The following is a 19,496-nucleotide window of genomic DNA, read 5'->3' as shown; positions in this document are numbered from 1 at the left end:
GTCTCTAATAGACGGGGGGATAAGGTTTTTTTTTTTTTTTTTTTGCTCACTTCAGGCTGTAATCCCAAGTGAAGTCATTTTTATTTCTAAATTAATCAGGACGTTTGTTTTAGGACTAAGTGTGTAGATCAGGGGTGTCAAACTCATTTTAGGTCAAAGGCTAAATTGCATGAAGTCGTGTGGGCCGAATGTTTTCTGTTGTCTGTGTAACTGACCGCTCGTGTTAGTAAAGCTGCGCTCGCTCGCTCTCTCTGCCGTCTCTATTAGTGTGATTCTAAAAGAATACAGTAATTCACATCCAGCTCGTTTTGACCGGTAAGTAGCTGTTTATTATGGGGATAATTTACAGTTAGCTGGCCATTATCATAAAAGCCACTTCAGTGCAAGACCGTGCTGTCAGGCTTTATTCTGCCACGATGACTGGCTGACTGTACATTATCACTCACTTAATAACCAAATAAAACGCATTCATTCCACTCAAGCTCCTTTTTAATGTAAACACAAAACATTTGTACATTTTATCATTTTTGTCCTGTATTAATCTTAAATATAGTTTTTTGTTAATTGCATGACACTTATTTGTTCTCACCATAAAGATAGCCATGCTTCTGACGGCATTAAAAATAAAATAAAATGGATAGCATGCATGCAAAAGTGCTAATTAGAAAATGCAAATCAAAATTGAGGAGACTATTAAATTTGTTTTTGAAATCATATCAGTGTATTATAAGAGTCATTTATCACTTTTTACCCGTGATATTTTTCATTTGTCTTCCAGATTCAATTTCAAACGTGCACATTTTAATAGCTGCATGCAATTACTTGCAGGACACGATGACTCACACAAGCCTTTGTACAAAATGATTTTTTTTACCCATGAATCCTCTGTGTCTGATGGAGTTTGGCACCCCTGGTGTAGATGCATGACGCCTGCACCGTTGCTCTGTAGCGCCCCCCGGTGTCCGTGGCTGTTTGTGCATGGGAGCGCAGCGGCGAAGCTTCGTTTGGGTTTGCATGAGTCTGATCGCTTCAGACCATCAGATTCATCAGAAAGCAGGAAAACCGGGTTTAATCTGGGCAGCAGCAGCAGCACTTTATAACCCAATCAGTTTCATTTAGATTCATTTGTTTGCCTTTTGAATGCCATTGTTTTCACTGTCAGATTCCCTTGATTTGAATAATTTGAAGAGAAGTTGAATTATCTGCCATGATATTATTATGTTGTATGTAATGACACCCTAATGTTTGTTTGTGTTTTCTGGAGAGCAGATCTGTGGAGAGAGCGATGCGCAGTCATCAAGCTCTTCACTCATGTCTCTCTCTCTCTCTCTCTCTCTCTCTGGCCAGTCTGTCTGTCCAGCTCTGCACTCTCACTGTGTTTCCTGTCTGTTGCATCACTTCCTGTCCCTGTGTCTATTTTGATTTTGCCTCTGATGTCACTGTCTAGGCCCCTCCCCTGAGTGATGTCATTAGCTCGGCATGTTAGCCTCACTAACTGCTCTCTTAGACATGATTCCACTCGCTTCTATTTTGGCCCGTAGCTTTGACTCAGTCGCAGACTCGCTCTGTGCTGCATTTTCATTGTGTGTGTGTGTGTGTGTGTGCCTAATCATTCGTCCCTTTCTCCTCCTCCTCTGTGACACAGATGAATGCGGCTGCTCTTTAGCGCTCCTACAGACAGATTTGATCACCTGAAGATTTGTCTTGCTGTTGTTGTGTGAATGTCCCCTCTCTGACTTTGAGTTCCTCACCGGACGTTGCTTTGTTTTCCTCTCCTCTCCTCTCCTCTCTGGTTGTTCACTCATTCTCGGCATAGTTTTGTTGGGTTCTCTTGGGTTTGTTTTTCTCTTCTTGTTTATTTTCTCCTTTTCTTTTCTGTTCCCTTGACGATTTCTGTGTGTTGTTGTTGTTGTCAGTCTCCACGGTAACTGCTCGCGTGTCGTCACGCCGTTTCCTGGCTCATGGTAAGTTTGTGTATGTACAGCTTCATCCTGATCAATCCCACCAACTCAAACCCCTGAGATCTAAACTCAGCCCTCCCCAGCTTTACAAACTGTGGTCTTTCGCTCTTTTGCACTGATTAGCTTGTTATTTTCGGAGGGAACAGAGATGCGTTCGAGTCCTCGTTGTGAAGTTTGGCCGAGCGCATCCTCCGTCTGTTCGCGGCTAGCGCAGGCGCATCTCTCCCTGAGGTCTGTCCTGATACACTGTTCATCAGAGGCATGGGGAAAAGAGCTTTATGAAATCATCATCATGTTAATATAGTCGCTAAGGACCACAGATTCTGACAGAAATGATATTCCCTCCCCAGCGCTCACCATTGCTCCTCCTTTCTCCATCGCTCTCATGATCATTAACACTTTCCCACGCACTGACCGTCACACTAAACCCTCCATCTCTCCTGTGGTTCTGATGAGCTCTCGTTAGGGCTGGGCGTTATGACCAGAGTCTCGCGTCACGCTAACCGCATGTATTCTTCATAATATGGACTCGTTTGTCCCAGAAATCCAATGAGGTAATGGTGTGTATTTTAATAAGCATGTGCCAGTGGCTTTTTTCATAAAGCTGTGAATTCTGAAAAATCTCTTTTCATTTGGAAGTCGATGGATGCAAACCAAAAGATCAGATCTTTTAACAGATGAATGAAGCAGAAATAGCTTCACGTGATGTAATCAGACCGGAGCCGGTTACAGCGAATCCTAAGTCACAGCTTACACACTACTAAATATTTGTGTTGCACCCTTAAACTTGGCTGAAATATAACGCTACTAAACTAAAACCAACACTCTACAGTAGCATCTGGCAAGTAATAATGATGGAATAAAACAGCAGATTGAATTGCATCAATAACAGAAAAATAATGTTTATAACATCTTAATATCTTCATGTCATTATAGTTGCATTTAGCAGACTAGAGCTGGAGGATAATATGTGTCCCTGCAGCACAAAAGCAGTCTTAAGTCGCTGGGGTATATTTGTAGCAATAGCCAACAATACATTGTATGGGTCAAAATTATCGTTTTTTCTTTTATACCAAAAATCATTAGTAAAGTAAAGATCATGTTCCATGAAGATATTTTGTAAATTTCCTACTGTAAATATATCAAAACTTAATTTTTGATTAGTAATAGGCATTGCTAAGAAATATTTTCTCAATATTTAGATTTTTTTGCACCCTCAGATTCCAGATTTTCAAATAGTTGTATCTCAGCCAAATATTGACCTATCCTAACAAACCATACATCAATGGAAAGCTTATTTATTCAGCTTTCAGCTGATACATACATCTCAATTTCGAAAAATTGACCCTTATGACTGGTTTTGTGCTCCAGGGTCACATATAGTTTACAATATCAACTTGTCATCAGCTGGAGCGCCAGCTACGATCTGAACATCAGCGTCTGATCTCACTGATGCTCTGGAGTCTGAACGGGACCAAATCCTGCATCCGTGTTCAACATCTAGTGGAAGATCTTCCCAGAAGAGTGAAGCTGTTGTAGCAGCCGGGGAGAGAGTTAAATGTTGGACCTCAGTGAGGTCAGACGCTGGGGAACGGGGTCCAGTTCCTCTCAGAGGGGTCTGGGTTTTGTGCAGATCAGCCAAGATCTTCGAGAAGCTGCTGAACAAAGCACACAGTGCTCCAGAATGGGATTGTGTGGTTGCAATTAAGTCATCCTAGAAATCATTGGAACAATCTGGTTTATTAGCAGGAGCTCATATAGTGTTTATTGATGCTGCTTGGAAACTTTAATTAACTCCACATGTTAACCTTGTCCAGTTTAACTCTATTTAAAGTATGCTCTAGTAGTACGCTCTCTAGTGATTGGCACACTTCACACGGTCATGGCGCCCGGTCCTAACACGCATCTTCCATTTCATTTGTGATTGTTTTAATCACTCCATCATCATCATCATCGTCATCATCATCATGCTTCCTCCAGTTCAGGCCCAGATATCTGCTGATTATTGCACAGCCTATGAGCCAAAAACGCCCCTGAATACATACACGCACATCGAAATTGTTCCTCAGACGATATTTCTGCCCTTATATTCATGTGAGGATGAGCGACTCTAGCTTGTTTGGACTGTGTGTGTGTGTGTGTGTGAGTGACGGTGTTTGCATATTGGTCTTCAGCGTGTGAGAGAACCGTGTTGATGCCTGCCGGTGTTTTCCGTCTTCATGATTTCATTTATTGTGACATGTAGCATATGCATCTCTCTCTCTCACCCATAAACTCCGTCACTCCTCATAAGGTCTGACAACAACCAATCACAGGCTTCCTTTCATTTGACGCACCCCCCCCCTTCTTTCTCGGATGATGTGTTTTTTTCACGAGGGGGCGGGATTAGGCTGCAGAGTATTTGGATTGGTCCATAGGCTGCATCTGATGCTTGCTGATTGGCTGATATTCTCATTTCTGGTTAATGAACTGTAATTGGCTGAATGTGATTTTGCTAAGAGCCGTGCATAGTGTATTGATTTCGTCATGTGTGATCTCTTTGTTTCTCTCTATTTATCTCTCTCCTTCATTTTTAGCAATGGAATGCCCTGTTTTTCGTTTGCTTTTACGCATTGATTTCTGGGTTTTTGTGTTGGATGTTTGAAAATCAGTGGGAGTTTTTTATGATGCATGTAGCAATATAAGGGAATATCAATGAGTCCACAATTTCTGCTGTAGTTGTAAATATACTTAATTTGAATATATCTTAATTTTGAGATTTGGGTGATTTGTGAACTTCAGCACATGTTAATGACGTAATTCTCAGCGATTGAATGATGTTTACTGCAGGTGTTTGGATAAGAACAGCTCTAGATTGAATGCACCAGTGCTTTGTTTTCTGCGTCTCTGATCAGATGCTCGTTCTCTCTCTGATGAACAGGTCAACAACGCTACGGCTCGAGTGATGACCAATAAGAAGATGGTTAGCCCATATACTAACGGAGAAGGTCTCAGCACGCTGCCCTACGGTAAAACCAGCTCGCCACAGTTTTCAGGTTTTGTTCAGTTGTTAGCGACGAGGCCAGGTGGTTAATCTGAGGCTCTTCTCTCTGTTCGGCTTCAGCGGGGTGGAAATTGAGTCCTATGATGAGCGCGATGTACGCACCGGAGCTCTACGCAGGTGAGACGCTGAACACGAACGCTGTGCAAACAGATTGTTCGCCTTCCTGTTGAAGTGCATCATTACTCTTGTTTTGGTGAACGTTTTGAGATGACATGTAGCGTAAACAACACTGTAAAGGCCTGTTCACACTGTAACGATGACTCTATTTGCGTCCAGCCAGCAGTAAGTCTAAGCTTGCGTGCTGCAGTGTCCGAGTAGCCAAAGGAAAAACAGATGCTCTTCGTCACGGAGAATTCGTTAAAAACTCGATAAACTTTAGTTTTTTAGTCATTATCAGTTTGTTTTTGCTGTTCTTGTTGAATTTTGTTTACGTTTGTGTGTTGCTCGGCAACCACTTTGTAGCAACCACAACTGTTTCTGAGGAGCTACATTGTTTGGTGGAAGAATACTGTTTTTATTAATATCATTACACTTTATTTGCTCTGTTTTATTTTGTGAAACCTTACTACGTATATGGAATAACCGTTTTATAAAAGCAATAAGCCCCGTGAAGCCGTGGTTTACAGTGAATTTATAACAGCTAAGGGGGTTTTAGACTCCGCTTCGCATCGTACCTAACAACGCCCCTTAGCTGTTATAAATTCACTGTAAACCATGGCTTCACGGGCTTATTGCTTTAATGACTGAAGGTATAACACCAGTAGACTATTATTAACTATAAATGCTCTGTAAAAACAACAGCAGCTTTCAGTCTGTCACCATGATGCAAACTTGAAATATCAGACATACACTAGTAGTTATTTACAGGTTTTCATTCGATTGCGCTGCTTTTCCGTTGTTTTTTCTATGTGAACATACGCGTGTGACTGTTGTGCTCGCGTGTCTTGCATGAAACGGCTTTCTAAAAACACACCGCTCAAGTTAAAAGAAGTTCAACTCCCATCTTCCTGAATTTTCTCCTATTCCACTGACCGCGTCGCATTTTTTTCAACACAAAAGCACATTCAGTGTGAACGGCATCTAGTGATATATTCTGCTTCTGGTCACTCATGAGCGGTTCATCACGAGCGCCGACATGAGGTCGGATCATTCTTTTCTCTTTACTGTTAATAACATTGTCAACATATTGTCAAAGTGTCTAATTCTAACGTTTGGTAATATTTCTATTCAAAATCGTGATTCCTCGATTTATAAAAAATAAAATTGTGACAAAACATTCAATGAAAAATTTATAAAAAAATCGCCCAGCCCTACTGCAAAAGAGGCAAAACAGTGTTGTCGAAACTAGCTCTGTTTAATGCTGTTAGCTTTATCTGATTTCATCTGCCATTTTCAATGTGTGAGTAGGGTTGGGTATCGTTCGGGTTTTTTTCGATACCGGTGCCAAATCTATACTTTTAAAATGGTTCCGGTGCCTGAACCGATACTTATTAAATCAAGCCTTCAGTGTCACATGATCCTTCAGAAATAATTTGAATATGCTGATTTGGTGCTCAGGAAACATTTCTTAATAGGGGCTTTCGTACCAGGTAGTTCTAGGAGGTTAGTTATAGGAACAAGGCACGGTTCACAGAGATCTATATTGCTCCTCTAGGGACATTTTCCTGGTTGCATTCACACCACCAGTAGGAATTCTAAAGTGATGTAAACTCCTGTACACTGGAGAACAACATATGGATTATCATATGTTTACTACAAATTTCTTTAGAGAGAAATATATGTGTATCTATTTTTACCCAAAATAGGGTGGTGTGAGCAGTATGGAGCACTATAAACACATAATGTTTGTTTCATTCATACTGGACGCCAGAGGGCGCCCTCGCACAGTAAATCCACATATCCAGTCATAGAAGTAGCGAACTCATGACCCTCCAGGAAATCCCTTATATGGACAAAGGCATGGCTATTATAGCTTTAACTGAGTAAACAGAACATATAAATGTTTTGAATTATAAAACAAAGACAATAAACACTCGACTGCAACAATATAGTTTATCTGTGTTATTCAAGCCATCTCTGGTATTTTCATAATTAAGTATATTTATAATCCATTGCTAATCGATGTATTCTTTTTAAAGAAACTTTGACTGGTGTTGTGGAGTAAAAAGTTTATAATGTTCTCTTTTGTTGGACAACAGGTTTAGAAATGTGAATACAAGGGAAGTTTAGCTTTAGGCATTTTAATTTAAGCATGTTTAGCTTAGTTAACGGAAGGCTACCTGCTGCCATCAGAGCAAGTGTGATTACTGCATTCACGCGCTTCTCGATGCTCTCGTTTCCCGAGTTGTGCTTTTAAGTCAGAATGTGGAAACAACATGGACACTCTCGTTACTACAAAGATGTGTTGGATTTGTATTATTAGAGCTTTCCGCTTGCATTTTCTCAGTCGGGAAATTATTTTTCACGTGCGGTGCCGGTGATGATGCTTCTTACGTCCGTTTCAGAAAACCAGAGGACAAATATTTCAATCCATCGCTCAGGCATGGCACCGAAATGAGGTACCGAAATCTGCGTTCTGATTCGGTTCTAGTACATACTGGTTACATAGGTACCGGTGCCATATTCATACTGGGTTTCGGTACCCAACCCTATGCGTGAGAAATTCTAATGAATCCTGTTTAGCTGTCAGTGATTTATTTTCATCGTTCTGAAAGTAATCCCAGTGATATCCTTCCTCTATATCGTAATAGATGTCCACTATTCTCTTAAGTCCAGAACAGTTTTTAGAACTTTATCGTTCTTGGTGTGAACGGGCCTTAATGCGTGAGAGTGTGATTCAGGAACGATCATGTCACTGGCTGTAGTTCCAGGGTTTCCGTATCCCACCACCGCCGCCGCAGCAGCCGCCGCATCCACAGCTGCGACCTTCAGAGGAGCGCATCACCTGCGGGGTCGCGGGCGTCCCGTCTACGGAGCGGTACGCGCCGCGGTTCCTCAGCCCGCCATACAGGCCTACCCGGGGTAACACACCTGTGCTGGCTTACATTCATACATGCATGCACGCATGTGCACACAGACGCAGCAAATCTGATTTCTCTCTAGTTTTCTGCATGCTGCATGACCTTCTGCTAAAATGAGACCAGCTGATGTAAATATGCAATCAGAGTCACTCGAATGACACAAAAAATGCCATTTTCCCTGACGTGTGACCCGTTTAATGGGAAATGTAGTGTAACTTTATAACTGTTCAAGTGTGTTGTGATTCTGAACGGGATCAAAGTGGCATTTTTTTTTTCTGTTTTATGACCAAGTGCACTGCATGTGTGTGAATTAATGTTTTCACCTTCTCTTTTTCGTGGTCTTCATCTTCTTTTGTTTTGTTCTTCCCTTCGATCACCACATGGTGGCGCCCTGACCATTTTTTTTTTCCCAATCTTATGTTCCTTGCTCTTCCATCTTTCTTTCTTTTCTTTTTGCTGTCATGTTGTTTTTCTGTCTCTCAGTGTGGTGTACCAGGATGGGTTTTATGGAGCTACAGAACTGTATGTAAGTATGACACTTCCTGTCTCTTGGTTTTACTTCCTCTCTCTTTCCTTCTCTCTTTCCGAGTGCTTGAAAACTGTAGCCACGCAGAGCCGTTTCGTTTTGAAGAAGACATACTTTAAAATCACTGCGCAGACACGAATCCTGTTAGTGAGACAAATGAATCAGTTGAACCGAATCAGACGAATCACTCGATTTGTTTCTCATCAACAGATTCGAAATTTGGCAGCGGCATCAAACGTCCCAGCAGCGACTCGTACTAGAGAAAATACCCAAAAACAGCGTTAGCAGGGCTGAGCGCAACGATCACAAACCCGTCTGACAGTAGCAGTAATTTTACTGATTTTTCTTTTTTTTGATAGTGTTTTCTTCCGGGGAATTCAATATAAAACGGTTTATATGATCGTGTGGCAGGTGCTTCATCTTTTTTCTTTCAGTGAACCACAAGATCAAAACTGTCAGACTAATATGTAACCCTGCAGCACAAAAGCAGTGTTAAGTCGCTGGGGTATATTTGTAGCAATAGCCAACAATACATTGTATGGGTCAAAATTATAGATTTTTCTTTCATGCCAAAAATCATTAGGATATTAAGTAAAGATCATGTTGCATGAAGATATTTTGTAAATTTCCTACTGTAAGTATATTAAAACTTAATTTTTGATTAGTAATATGCATTGCTAAGAACTTCATTTGGACAAATTTAAAGATGATTTTCTCAATATTTAGATTTTTTTGCACCCACAGATTCCAGATTTTCAAATAGCTGTATCTCAGCCAAATATTGTCCTATCCTAACATTTATTATTTTTTCAGCTTTCAGATGATGCATAAATCTCAATTTCGAAAAATTGACCCTTATGACTAGTTTTGTGCTCCAGGGTCACATATTATAAAACCGGTTTTGATTGGATGAGCCACCGAACACCTGTAGAATAGTTTGTTTGTGCCGTTGCTCGTGAAATGTTTCTAAAGGAGTTTTTTCCTTTTCTTCTTGACTTGCTCGTTACTTTTGCTGTACTCCATGTTTCTTGAACCGCGTTAGCTTAAAAACAGTACAGCTCAATCTCAAGTGCCGCGCCGCCCAGCCCTCAGCGGTAGATTATTTACACTTCTGAGTTACACTTCTACACTTCTTTGTCTGGCGCTGTTTTCAAGCGAATGACTTCCTGCAGGTCTTTTGTTGTGCATCGCTGATATTCGAGACCATAGTTTTAAGGGCTCTGGATGTTTTGGGTTTGTCAGACTGGATCTGATTCTGTCCCCTTCCCAGAGTCCCTGTCTCTCTCTCTGCGGCATGTTAACTCGATCTGTGTTGGCATGCAATCACACTTAATTCACTCGTAGATCTCTCTCTCTCTCTCTCTCTCTCTGTCTTGCCTCCCTCGGCGGCTGCGCTCTCACAGGAGTGTGAGGGATCATGGGAGATTTTCCTGATTGGCCGTAGGGTAGAATGCTGAGGAGAGAATGGCGTAAATGGCTTGTTATTGTATTGAGTTTGGGGTGCATGCTGTCTGTGTGGTTGTGTGGATGTTCTGCTAATCTCACTATCTGTCTGTCTGTCTGAATATGGCACCAGTAAATGGTTTGATCAGCCCTGGTTGTGTGTTTGGGGGTGACGATGACACTGACGCTAATGCACTCACGATCCCCATTTCTGCTTGTGTCTCCCTCTTTGACAAACAAACCATCGATTCTTAATCATTAGAGAAACCACTCCTCTTTTTCCATGATTGTGCATTGTTTGCCACTGAGGAAGACTCACAGTGCGTAACAGACTTACGTACGGTTCTCCGAATGCGGTTTATGTTTGACTGAACATCAGTGGCAGATTGCTTGTTAATGGACTTTAGGTTTGCTTTTCTTGAACATGTTCATGTCCTTTTTTTCCCTGCTAACTCACCACTTCACCTGCCTCATTGCACCGGTGCTTATTTTAAGTGCATCTGTTGTTTTGTCTCTGTAGAGCGGCTATACCGCGTATCGCTACACCCAGCCGACGGCGGTAGCGAGTCCCACAGCAGCGGCGGCGGCAGCATACAGCGACAGGTGAGCGATTCAGACCGGAATTTTTGTATTTTTTATTAAAGTGGTTTACTGAACAAATTGCTCTTTCTTTAAATAAATTTAATTATAATTAAAATTCTTAGGGATAAAAAATCTACCTCATGCTTATGCCCCAAACTACATGGAGCCGTTTTACATTACTGTAAGGTTACAGTTAACAACAGAGCCCAAACTTAAATTTAATTGCTATTTATTTTTAAATATAATAATCAACACTCAACTTAAAAAAAAAAAAAAATGTATGCAAAAACATTTAAATTGCACATAATGCAGTTTTTAAATTAACTTCTAAATTATAAAAATATACAGCATCAAAATAGCATTTATTGTTTGAATTTCCTGGGAAAAAATTGACAATTTTAAAGATGAGACTTTGTTTCTTATCAAAAGTAACAATATAACCGGATGTTTCCAATGAAGTTCCGCTCGTGCAGTGGTTAAAACGATGTATTTGTACACATGCGTACCGAACCGAAAGACCCATACTGAAAATTTTCTTTATTTAAAAAAAGAGCAATTTGTTCAGTAAACCACTTTTACAAATACGTGTACCGTTACGCCCCTATCATCTACTCAACCTCATGTCATTCCAAACCAGTATGACTTTCATTCATTTTCAAACACAAAGATATTTTTTAAAAAGCTGAGAGATTGCTGTTCCTCCAGTGAAAGTGTGTTCACCTAAAATTTTCCAACTTAAAAACATTCATAAAGAAAACATAAACGTGCTCCATGTGACTCCAGTGGTTAAATCCCAATTTTATGAACCAATAAACAAAACACAAAAACAAAAAATAAGTATGTATTGACAAAATATCTTCACTTCGGCATGGATATCTGATGCGAGTCTAAAGTCAGAGATTCAAAATGAATTACTTTTGCATTGTTTCTGAAGTTTTGGATGTGTTTCAGCGGCGGGGAAGAAATCGCTCAGCTTTTATTAAAAATATCTTCTTTTGTTTTCCAAAGATGAAGGAAGGTCATATTGGAACGACATTAGGGTGAGATGATGATGACAGAATTTTCATTTTTGGGTGAACGATCTCTTCAAGGAACTAAATGATTAAAATGGAACAAATTAAATGAAAAACAAAGAAAAACAGTAAATAATATTTTATCACGTGTATGACTAATATGTCAAACTCACTCTTGTCTCGTCACATTCAGTTATAGATAAAGAGGATTCAGCATATATTTTCAATATAAATCGACAAAATTTGACAAAAAGTTGAGTAGTTTGCATCGCTGGATATTACTGTTGCTTGTTTAACATCTCTGTTGTCAAATAGTAAATGTTTAGTTGCATCTGACGTCACATCACGTTCTGCTTCTGTGAACCGTAAAGCCCCGCCTTCTTTGATTTGATTGGCCATCTCAATGGTTTTGACATCGACGAGTGTAACAATGTAACTTTTAAAATGTCACACACTGAACATTAGATACAGCTAGCCATTTCTGCATATCTATGCTGCTTACAGCTCGGAGCTTTATGAGCTTTAGTCATGTGTTTCTCTCTGAGACGTGTGCATCTCTGTGTTTTGCAGCTACGGTCGCATGTACGCGGCAGATCCGTATGCGGCTGCGCTAGCGGCTTCTCCGGCAGCGGCGGCGGCGGCAGCAGCGTATGGAGTCGGCGCGATGGTAAGCCTCGTCTCCATCTCTCCGTCACGCTCTCAGATCCTCAAACGCTTTCTAACCAAACCTCTCTCTCGCAGGCCACTCTCTACAGAGGAGGATACAACCGGTTCTCACCATATTAATACACTTCCAGATTCGCTGTCTCTCTGAAACTTCACCAACGGCTGCTGACCTCGGAGGGAAAAATCCAATCACGCTCTTGGACAAAAAAAAAAAAGAAAAAAAAAAAGCGAAGCACGTCTGTTATGAACGAACTTTGAATAAGGAATGCAACTATAAATCAATACATCGAAGAAGTTGGATTTTTTTTTTTCTTTTTTTTTTTAAAAGGAAACCTGACAACGTCGAACACTAAATGGTAACAGATCTCTGACTGAGAAGCTCAAATCATTTCTTCCTTTGGCTGGTCTCTCTGCACATATGCATGCAGTAACGGCTCTAGACTGCCTCTAGTGGCCATTGAACTACATGTGCACAGAGCGTCAGGACTGCAGTGAACACATTTACGTCACCCTTCACTGTTTCACACTACAATAATTATCAATATTCTTTAAGAAATATAGACATTCGTCTGGACCGCTCTTATCTCCGTTTTAAGGATCATCTTGAAATTGGTGGATCCCATCAGCTCTGTAAGAGAGGACGATGCTATAATCCCAAATACAGCGGCGTGATGAGAGACTACCGTCATGGTCTTCCTCTCTCTGGAAAGATCATGGATGAAAGGCAACTCCAACAGCTGTTACAGATCACTGAAGTGTGACGCACACCAACGGGACGATGTGTCATAATAACCCGTCTTGCTGAAAGCTTTGTTCTTTAAACAGTACCTCCGTTCAGACCAATTTCAAGAGGCGTACCTTTAAAATTAAATAGTCATTATATGCAAGTAAACTAGAATAGACATGAAATTTTACCAAACATTATCATTATTATTATTGATTATTATCGTCATTAGTTTCTCATGGTTGTGTGTGTTGGCTTTGATGAAGGGCAGGAAATCATACACAGAAATACGGCATAATGACTATAGCAAGTATTTAAATTATGCTAAGAAAATACTTTTTTTCCTTCAGATTTTGGGATCGAAGAGCCCTTCTTGTGGAATATCGACAAGCTCTTTTATTAGCATAGTTTTGTAAAATATGCAACTTTCAGCCCAAATCTCAGAAAAGTGGATCAAAAAAAGTTGTCGATTTTTAAATGAGAAACGCATAGTATTGTTTGTCTTTCTTGCAGAGCGTGTCCTCTTTCCCTTCAGTATATTGGTATTTTGCTTTTTTTTTTTATTTTGGTTCCAAAGAAAAGTCAAGCACATTCTTGATTTGTGTGTAAACGTATTTGTAATTCTATTATTTGGTTTATTTTGTTTTGTATGAATAGGTTTTTGATATTGTTTGAAGTGGCTCATTAATTATTTCAGAATAGCTGGACATGGAGTTGCAGCCTGGTCACGTGACCGGTTTCTTTATCTGTGAAAACACCTGCATTTCATGTTTTTTTTTGTTTGTTTTTTTTTTGCAGGACATCATGCGTTTCAGTAGATTCTAGGTGTAACTGTATCCTGGTCCAGGACTGAAAACATTTAGCCATTTTAGAGTTTGGGAAGAAATTTCGCCTCGGCTTGTTTGAGAGGATGAGGGCCGTGTTTCATTGACACTAAGATACTGGCCTAAAGAAAAACTGACCACAGTCTGAACACTAACCCAGACAGCTTTATTTTATTAGTTTCTTGTTTAAATGGTACTTGCAGTCTATGCATACACTTTCCACAGTATTATAAGAGATTAAAATGATCTCGGCTCCTAAATTCTGAACTTCTGGCTTTTAAAGATGCGGCAGATCTGCTGGTTTCTCTCCTTCTGTCCTTCGCTGGTTTCTCCTGCAGAGTTCTTTGCTCTGAGACGGGTTTCTCGCATGACGCTCGTCTTCTGATGATGGAGTGAGAAGGCTGAAATCCCTCCATTTGTGCAGTAAAGGATTAAAGATGGCATCTCTTTTATTCTCCATTCTCGCACCTTATGAATATGATACCCGTTCCACATACTCTCCTTTGGTTTACAGTGTAACCGTGTTTTTGAGTTGAACTCTTTCTCTACATATTCTGATTCCATTTGTGATGTAATTTGTATCTAAATGTCCATATAAAATGTTTTTTTTTTAAAACAACCACTCGATGGGTCTTTGATTTCAGTTGACTGCTTTAAAATTGTAGATGGACATAGGGAGAAATTCTCAAATAATTTTAGGTGAACATTGTGAAAGAGTCTTCATGAGATACTGGTCTCGATGTAAAGTAATCTTATTTGGCTGAAAGTGTAAATCTGTAATGTCAAATTGTAAATAATGGCATATTGCTGATGGTTAAATCTTAGTGTTTCTACATTTATGCGAGCTAAACTTATGGTTTATTACCTTCAGTATCTTATATAACATCCTTCAGCTGTCGACTGTCCTCTTTTCCGTCGTGTGTGATAGAGAGAAGACTTTATCTTATATTTAGCTTTTTTTTTTAATCCAATATCCAGTTGTATTTCTTCCTTTCGAACTAATGAACTCCTGCATCATTACGCTCATGTTATTTAATCGAATTTTCATTTAAAACAAATGTTGTGAAGTGAAATTCTCACCTCAGAAAAGCGCGCGGCTCCCTGAGCGGAGTTTCACAGCAATGCTACGTGACGTAGTGAGAAAAGATAATAAAACGGTGCAAATCTCAGGTTCGTATAATCTACAATTTTAGAAAACGTTTGTAGGGAAAATATTTATTTTAGTGTTCTACTGACAAATCAGTGGTTTCTAATTAACCATGATGAATTGATTGACACAAACACAATCATATTTACGGTTCAAAAAAGTAAAGTTGATTTGAACAGTTCTTTATTTTTCTACCACATTAGGAAAGCGAGACTGAATGATATTGTGGCTGTGAGATTGATTCCTCCTAAGAGCTCCAGTGAAGAGCCAGACCTTGTGGTGAAAGAGTTACTGTCCTTATTTTCCCCAATCTATTGATCACATCCCATCTTCTTTGTGTGTTGGCCTGAGAGCGACTGCTGCCGGTTCAGTCTTGACGTGAACGGACGATTCTATAAACTAGTGATACTGGCTGATGGATGATCTCAGGAAGAGAGCAGGAGGATGGATGAGGTGGCTACAAGATCCCATATTTGGCCAGAACACTAAGCTCCATGTCGCCGAAAGCTTCCCAGGGGCAGATCACCGTGATGTCTGTTTCCAAAAACCAGAGAAAGAAAGCCGTCAGGTTATACTGAAACAACCAATATCTGATACTCTCGTTGCCTGTCACTTACCTGTGCCAAGACCCTCCATTCCAGGGATGTCGTCTCCGAAGCCTTTCTGTCCGGGTTTGGGAGCCTTGCTCTTGAAAGTGCGAGCGGTCCTCTGCTTGAACCTTGGGGGTCCTCTCTTCTCAACAGGTGCTGGTACGTCCATGTCTGCCACTTACTAAAACATAAAGGTTTCCTTTAAAAAGTGATTATATTGAATCTGTGTTACGCTTCTCTCCATTAGAGCTTTAAATGTTCCCTCATCTGATCTCGTTCTCACTCTGTACTCATGTCCTCAACACATTTGCTGTTAATCTTCTCATTTTGGGATTTTGTTAATCCTAATCTGCCGGTTACACAATGAGTGAGTATATTTACCAGCATCTGTTTGCCTTGTGATGTATACAGACAAATTGGTTTTCACTGCACTGTACAGTTCAGCTTCAAACAAAGAAATGCAGTCAGTCTGATTCTCAGTTTGAGGCTGTTGTAGAGAGTGTCTTTATTTAATGTTTAACTGAATGTCTATAGGCAAGTCGTTCTGTTTATTTTCTATCTGCTCTTTGTCAGTCCACTGAAAGTTTATCGGTGTTGTTTTTATGTTTTGTCTCTTTGGTGGTTTTCTCCTCTTCTCTCTGCTCTCAGGTGTTGTGTATTAACTAATAATAATGCTGAAATACCGCAGCATGTTACCTGACTGTGTGTAATGGTAGTTTTCTCAGTATGTCGTGCTGTAGCTGTGTTTCTGTCTCCTGTCTCAGGTGAAGTGAATCTCTTACCTGTCTGCTGGAGTTTCTGGTTCTTCTTCTGTGTCTCGGTTTCAGCTGGTGTCCAGTGTGTCTGCCGGACGCTTTTATAGCGCTCATCTAATCTCCTGCTCCTCAAACACCTCCTCTCACAGAAACAGATAGAGGGATCTGGAGTATTTTAAGCTGGACACCTGGAGTATTTTAAGCTCTGTGTGTTGGTGAGGACACGTGTGTGGAAACAGTCATAGTGTAACATGTCCACATTGATGTCATTACGATCATGATCACATGAGCTGTGCTGAAATATGATCAATGTATTCGCATGGCCATTTAGTTGATTAATATGCAATTTCATATTCTCAGCACATGCTGCATCATGTGGTTTTATTTTTTTATATTAAATGCATTAACAAAAACTATAAGACCAATCAAATTAACAGTAAACAAATTTATCCTAAATCTAAAAATAACTAGTTCTGTTTGCATTTTGTGTTTGTCCAACTGTACATTTATAAGAGTATCATTCATTGCCTAACAAATGCTTTTTGTCGACTAAACCAAGCTCAGATGTGGTGTGAGGTTGTGTTGAGTTTATGAGTTGTTTCTGGTCTCAGATCAGTGTTTTCAGTCTTTTCTCTGACCCGTGTCTGCTGAGAGTGAAGAGGATCCACCGTTCGCATCTGTTTTTAGCTTTGAGCAACTTAAAAAACCCAGCAGCTGATACTGTGAGAATAACACACCTGATCGCCCTGATCCCACACACATACGGTTAGAGATGAACTTTGCTAATTCAAGAATAAGTAGCTCTAATCCACAATCCTGATTGGCTGTCCTGACGGTCATTTAGGTGATTGTATAATTACTGTCTGCCCGTTAACAAATACTGCAGTGTTCTCACATGTGTTTGTTCATTTGTTGCTGTCTTGTTTTAGCAGTGACACGTGTTCAATCTGTCTCTGATGAGGTGCTCGTGGTCTTTCAGTGGGGTTTATGTGCAGATCAGGGATGCTAAAGCTAATGAGAGATTGTCTTATGCTGCTTTCACATGCAATCAGAGATTTACATCCCACTTCGCGTTCAAATGCTTTGAAAGAATCAGAATCAGAGACGTCAGGTTCATTCTTGCCTGTTTCTCTGGGAAATCTTATTAAAGCCTAAAGTTATTGAAGATATTTAGATAATATCTTCCAGATTTTGATTAAAATGTAGTGTCCCATTTATTGTTAGCTATCTAGAATCTGAAGTGTCAGTCAAATCAATGCTATTTTTGCTGTGTACAATAAATACAGCGTGCATAGTTTATATAAATGTAAATATATGACTGTAACAACAGCAAAGTTGTAAGAAAAACCAAATAAATCTTAACAGTCACGAGTGATATCTCTCATCCGCCATGTTTAAAAGTTATTGTCCATCCAACTTGGAAACATGGGTATCAAAATTTACTCAGATTCCCAAAAGTAGCCTAAATATGACCTGAGAGGCCATTAATGTCCAATTCCCGACTATGCAACTTGTATTTATGATCATTCTGATAGCATGTGAAGGCAGCATTGGATCTTTGTGCCTATAAAAGAAACTGAAGATGCTGCTGTAGCCTCTGGGTTAAATGTTGCGTAACTATATGAAAACAGTTCTTTGAGCAGAGCATTAGCTCTATTTTAAATCCTGAGTATTTGGATCCTGCAGTGAGAAGAGGCTCTTAATCTTAGTCCTGACATGAACCTGTTTAACTGGAACACACCAGTTTAACCAAATGAGCACAAACACCACCAGCGGCTCCCTGAGGTGACAATAAAAAGTATAATTTCACATCTTGAGCATGTTAATGAATGTTAGATGACAGACATGATATCTGTAGAAGCATCACATCTGAGCAGATGCTGAGGTGAACACGTTCAAGTGTTCTTCTGCTGATTTCACGGCTGATAGACTGAGCATTCATAGAGTTCATAGCCTGTTTCAGGAAATATATCTGTTTTGGGGTGGCTTAATAGTTACTTTTAGCATATTTGCACATTTTATTCCACAATAAATTGATGCACAACATTTAAAGTCCATGATCTGACCGTGAGACACATCATAAGCACTGAGTTAGTGATGCTCAAACTACAACACTGCCTGATCTCCTCTACTATATGCTGTACTAAATACTGACTTAATTTAAATGTCATTTAGAAACACAGATCAAACATGATTTCACCCAAAAACATTGCATCTGCAGTCACTGGAGAGAAGCGGTGTCCTTGTCTCAAACCGTGTGTTTCCACTGCGGATTCACCTGTAAGCATCTCTCTGTGTGCTCAGAGCACGAAATACACCCCTAACTTCACTCCCACGTGTCTTTGGTGTGTTTTATGATAATCCATAAAAAGAAGCAATTTATATTCTGAATAAAAATATTTCTTAATATGACAAATGAAGCAGAGATCTTCTGATGTCCAGCTTTCTTGAGTCTCATTGCAAATCTCCTACTTGAAGGTATTTGACAGTAGTGTGTTTCTGCAGTGAGGTTCATGTTCAAACGTGTGTGTGTTGAGTGACACGTAATCTCTGTGTTTGTCCGGAGCGTGAGCCACACACCTGTCCGATTCACACACGTCCACCAATCAGTGGTGACCTCGATGTACAAGAACACAACCCATGGGCTTCTGCTCTCTCTTCTCACCATCTGTCCAGGTCTAGTAGAGTCAGCATGATCTTTCTCACTGTGTTTTCTTTATTGACTGTGTGTGTGACCGCAGGCGATGAAGGTAAGGTGCCATACGACTTTAAACATCATTAAATGTCAGGATTATTCTCTGTAGTCTTCAGAAATGCTATGGTTCCTGAGTTTTTTTTTTTTTGAGTGATTCATATAAATGTGCCTGATCACTCAATATTAGATCTCTCCACCTATTTCACAGTCTGTCTGTCACTGCTGAAACATCTACTGTAATATCATGAGACATTTTGGATTCATGCATCACTGTCAGGCCGATCTATTTGTGTTGATCTTCAGAGAGCGGATCCATCCTCAGACTGGAGAATGTTCCTGCGGCCGAAGCCTTCATCGACTCTGTAGAAGTGGCTGTAATCGGCTTCTTTGAGGTGTGTGAGTGTGTGTGTGTGTGTGTGTGTGTCTGAGTGTGTGTGTGTGTGTCTGAGTGAGTGAGTGAGTGAGTGAGTGAGTGAGTGAGTGAGTGAGTGAGTGAGTGTGTGTGTG

At 40.2% G+C, this 19,496-nt stretch overlaps 3 protein-coding genes across 8 annotated transcripts in view; 2 read left to right on the top strand and 1 right to left on the bottom strand.

Annotated features, from left to right (window-relative positions):
* The window catches only part of LOC107676720 (RNA binding protein fox-1 homolog 2-like), a 40,042-nt gene extending 27,561 nt beyond the window's left edge, over nt 1-12,481 (top strand). For 4 of the 5 annotated variants that reach the window (XM_016471366.1, XM_016471371.1, XM_016471368.1 and 1 more), the window contains 7 exons: nt 4,882-4,969; nt 5,065-5,121; nt 7,869-8,025; nt 8,508-8,550; nt 10,514-10,596; nt 12,159-12,255; nt 12,330-12,481. In XM_016471366.1, coding sequence (XP_016326852.1) covers nt 4,882-4,969; nt 5,065-5,121; nt 7,869-8,025; nt 8,508-8,550; nt 10,514-10,596; nt 12,159-12,255; nt 12,330-12,374 — 570 coding nt within the window. In that variant the 3' untranslated portion in view covers nt 12,375-12,481. Of the gene's footprint in view, nt 1-4,881; nt 4,970-5,064; nt 5,122-7,868; nt 8,026-8,507; nt 8,551-10,513; nt 10,597-12,158; nt 12,256-12,329 lie in introns of those variants that run through there. The other variant, XM_016471370.1, reaches the window with a different exon arrangement.
* A 2,634-nt stretch (nt 12,482-15,115) lies between these two features.
* On the bottom strand, nt 15,116-16,418 carry LOC107676721 (retinal cone rhodopsin-sensitive cGMP 3',5'-cyclic phosphodiesterase subunit gamma-like). 2 transcript variants are annotated; one of them, XM_016471372.1, is made up of 3 exons: nt 16,322-16,418; nt 15,567-15,720; nt 15,116-15,483 (listed from the first exon to the last, which is right to left on the bottom strand). In XM_016471372.1, the coding sequence occupies exons 2-3, from the start codon at nt 15,706-15,708 to the stop codon at nt 15,407-15,409; spliced, it is 219 nt and encodes a 72-aa protein (XP_016326858.1). In that variant the 5' UTR covers nt 15,709-15,720; nt 16,322-16,418; the 3' UTR covers nt 15,116-15,406. The 2 variants fall into 2 exon arrangements, with proteins under 2 accessions (XP_016326858.1, XP_016326859.1); XM_016471373.1 differs by lacking the exon at nt 16,322-16,418 and adding an exon at nt 16,236-16,312.
* Nucleotides 16,419-18,836: 2,418 nt separating this feature from the next.
* The window catches only part of LOC107676712 (endoplasmic reticulum resident protein 27-like), a 7,734-nt gene continuing 7,074 nt past the window's right edge, over nt 18,837-19,496 (top strand). Inside the window, exons 1-2 of the mRNA XM_016471356.1 lie at nt 18,837-19,044; nt 19,293-19,381. Of these exons, the coding sequence (XP_016326842.1) occupies nt 18,987-19,044; nt 19,293-19,381 (147 nt within the window). The 5' untranslated portion in view covers nt 18,837-18,986. The remainder of the gene's footprint in view (nt 19,045-19,292; nt 19,382-19,496) is intronic.

This window comes from Sinocyclocheilus anshuiensis, unplaced genomic scaffold, assembly GCF_001515605.1.
Source record: "Sinocyclocheilus anshuiensis isolate Anshui unplaced genomic scaffold, SAMN03320099.WGS_v1.1 scaffold3329, whole genome shotgun sequence".
Classification (NCBI taxonomy): domain Eukaryota; kingdom Metazoa; phylum Chordata; class Actinopteri; order Cypriniformes; family Cyprinidae; genus Sinocyclocheilus; species Sinocyclocheilus anshuiensis.
The sequence above is the reverse complement of the archived record's forward strand: the minus strand, read 5'-3'. Positions and strand labels throughout refer to the sequence as shown.

What these genes read in the sequence shown, in the direction of transcription:
- LOC107676721 (XM_016471372.1), bottom strand. Translation starts at nt 15,708, where the DNA reads ATGGACGTACCAGCACCTGTTGAGAAGAGAGGACCCCCAAGGTTCAAG. An exon ending in AATGGAGGGTCTTGGCACAG is followed by an intron (nt 15,484 to 15,566) that starts GTAAGTGACAGG and finishes TTTTGGAAACAG; the next exon opens with ACATCACGGTGATCTGCCCC.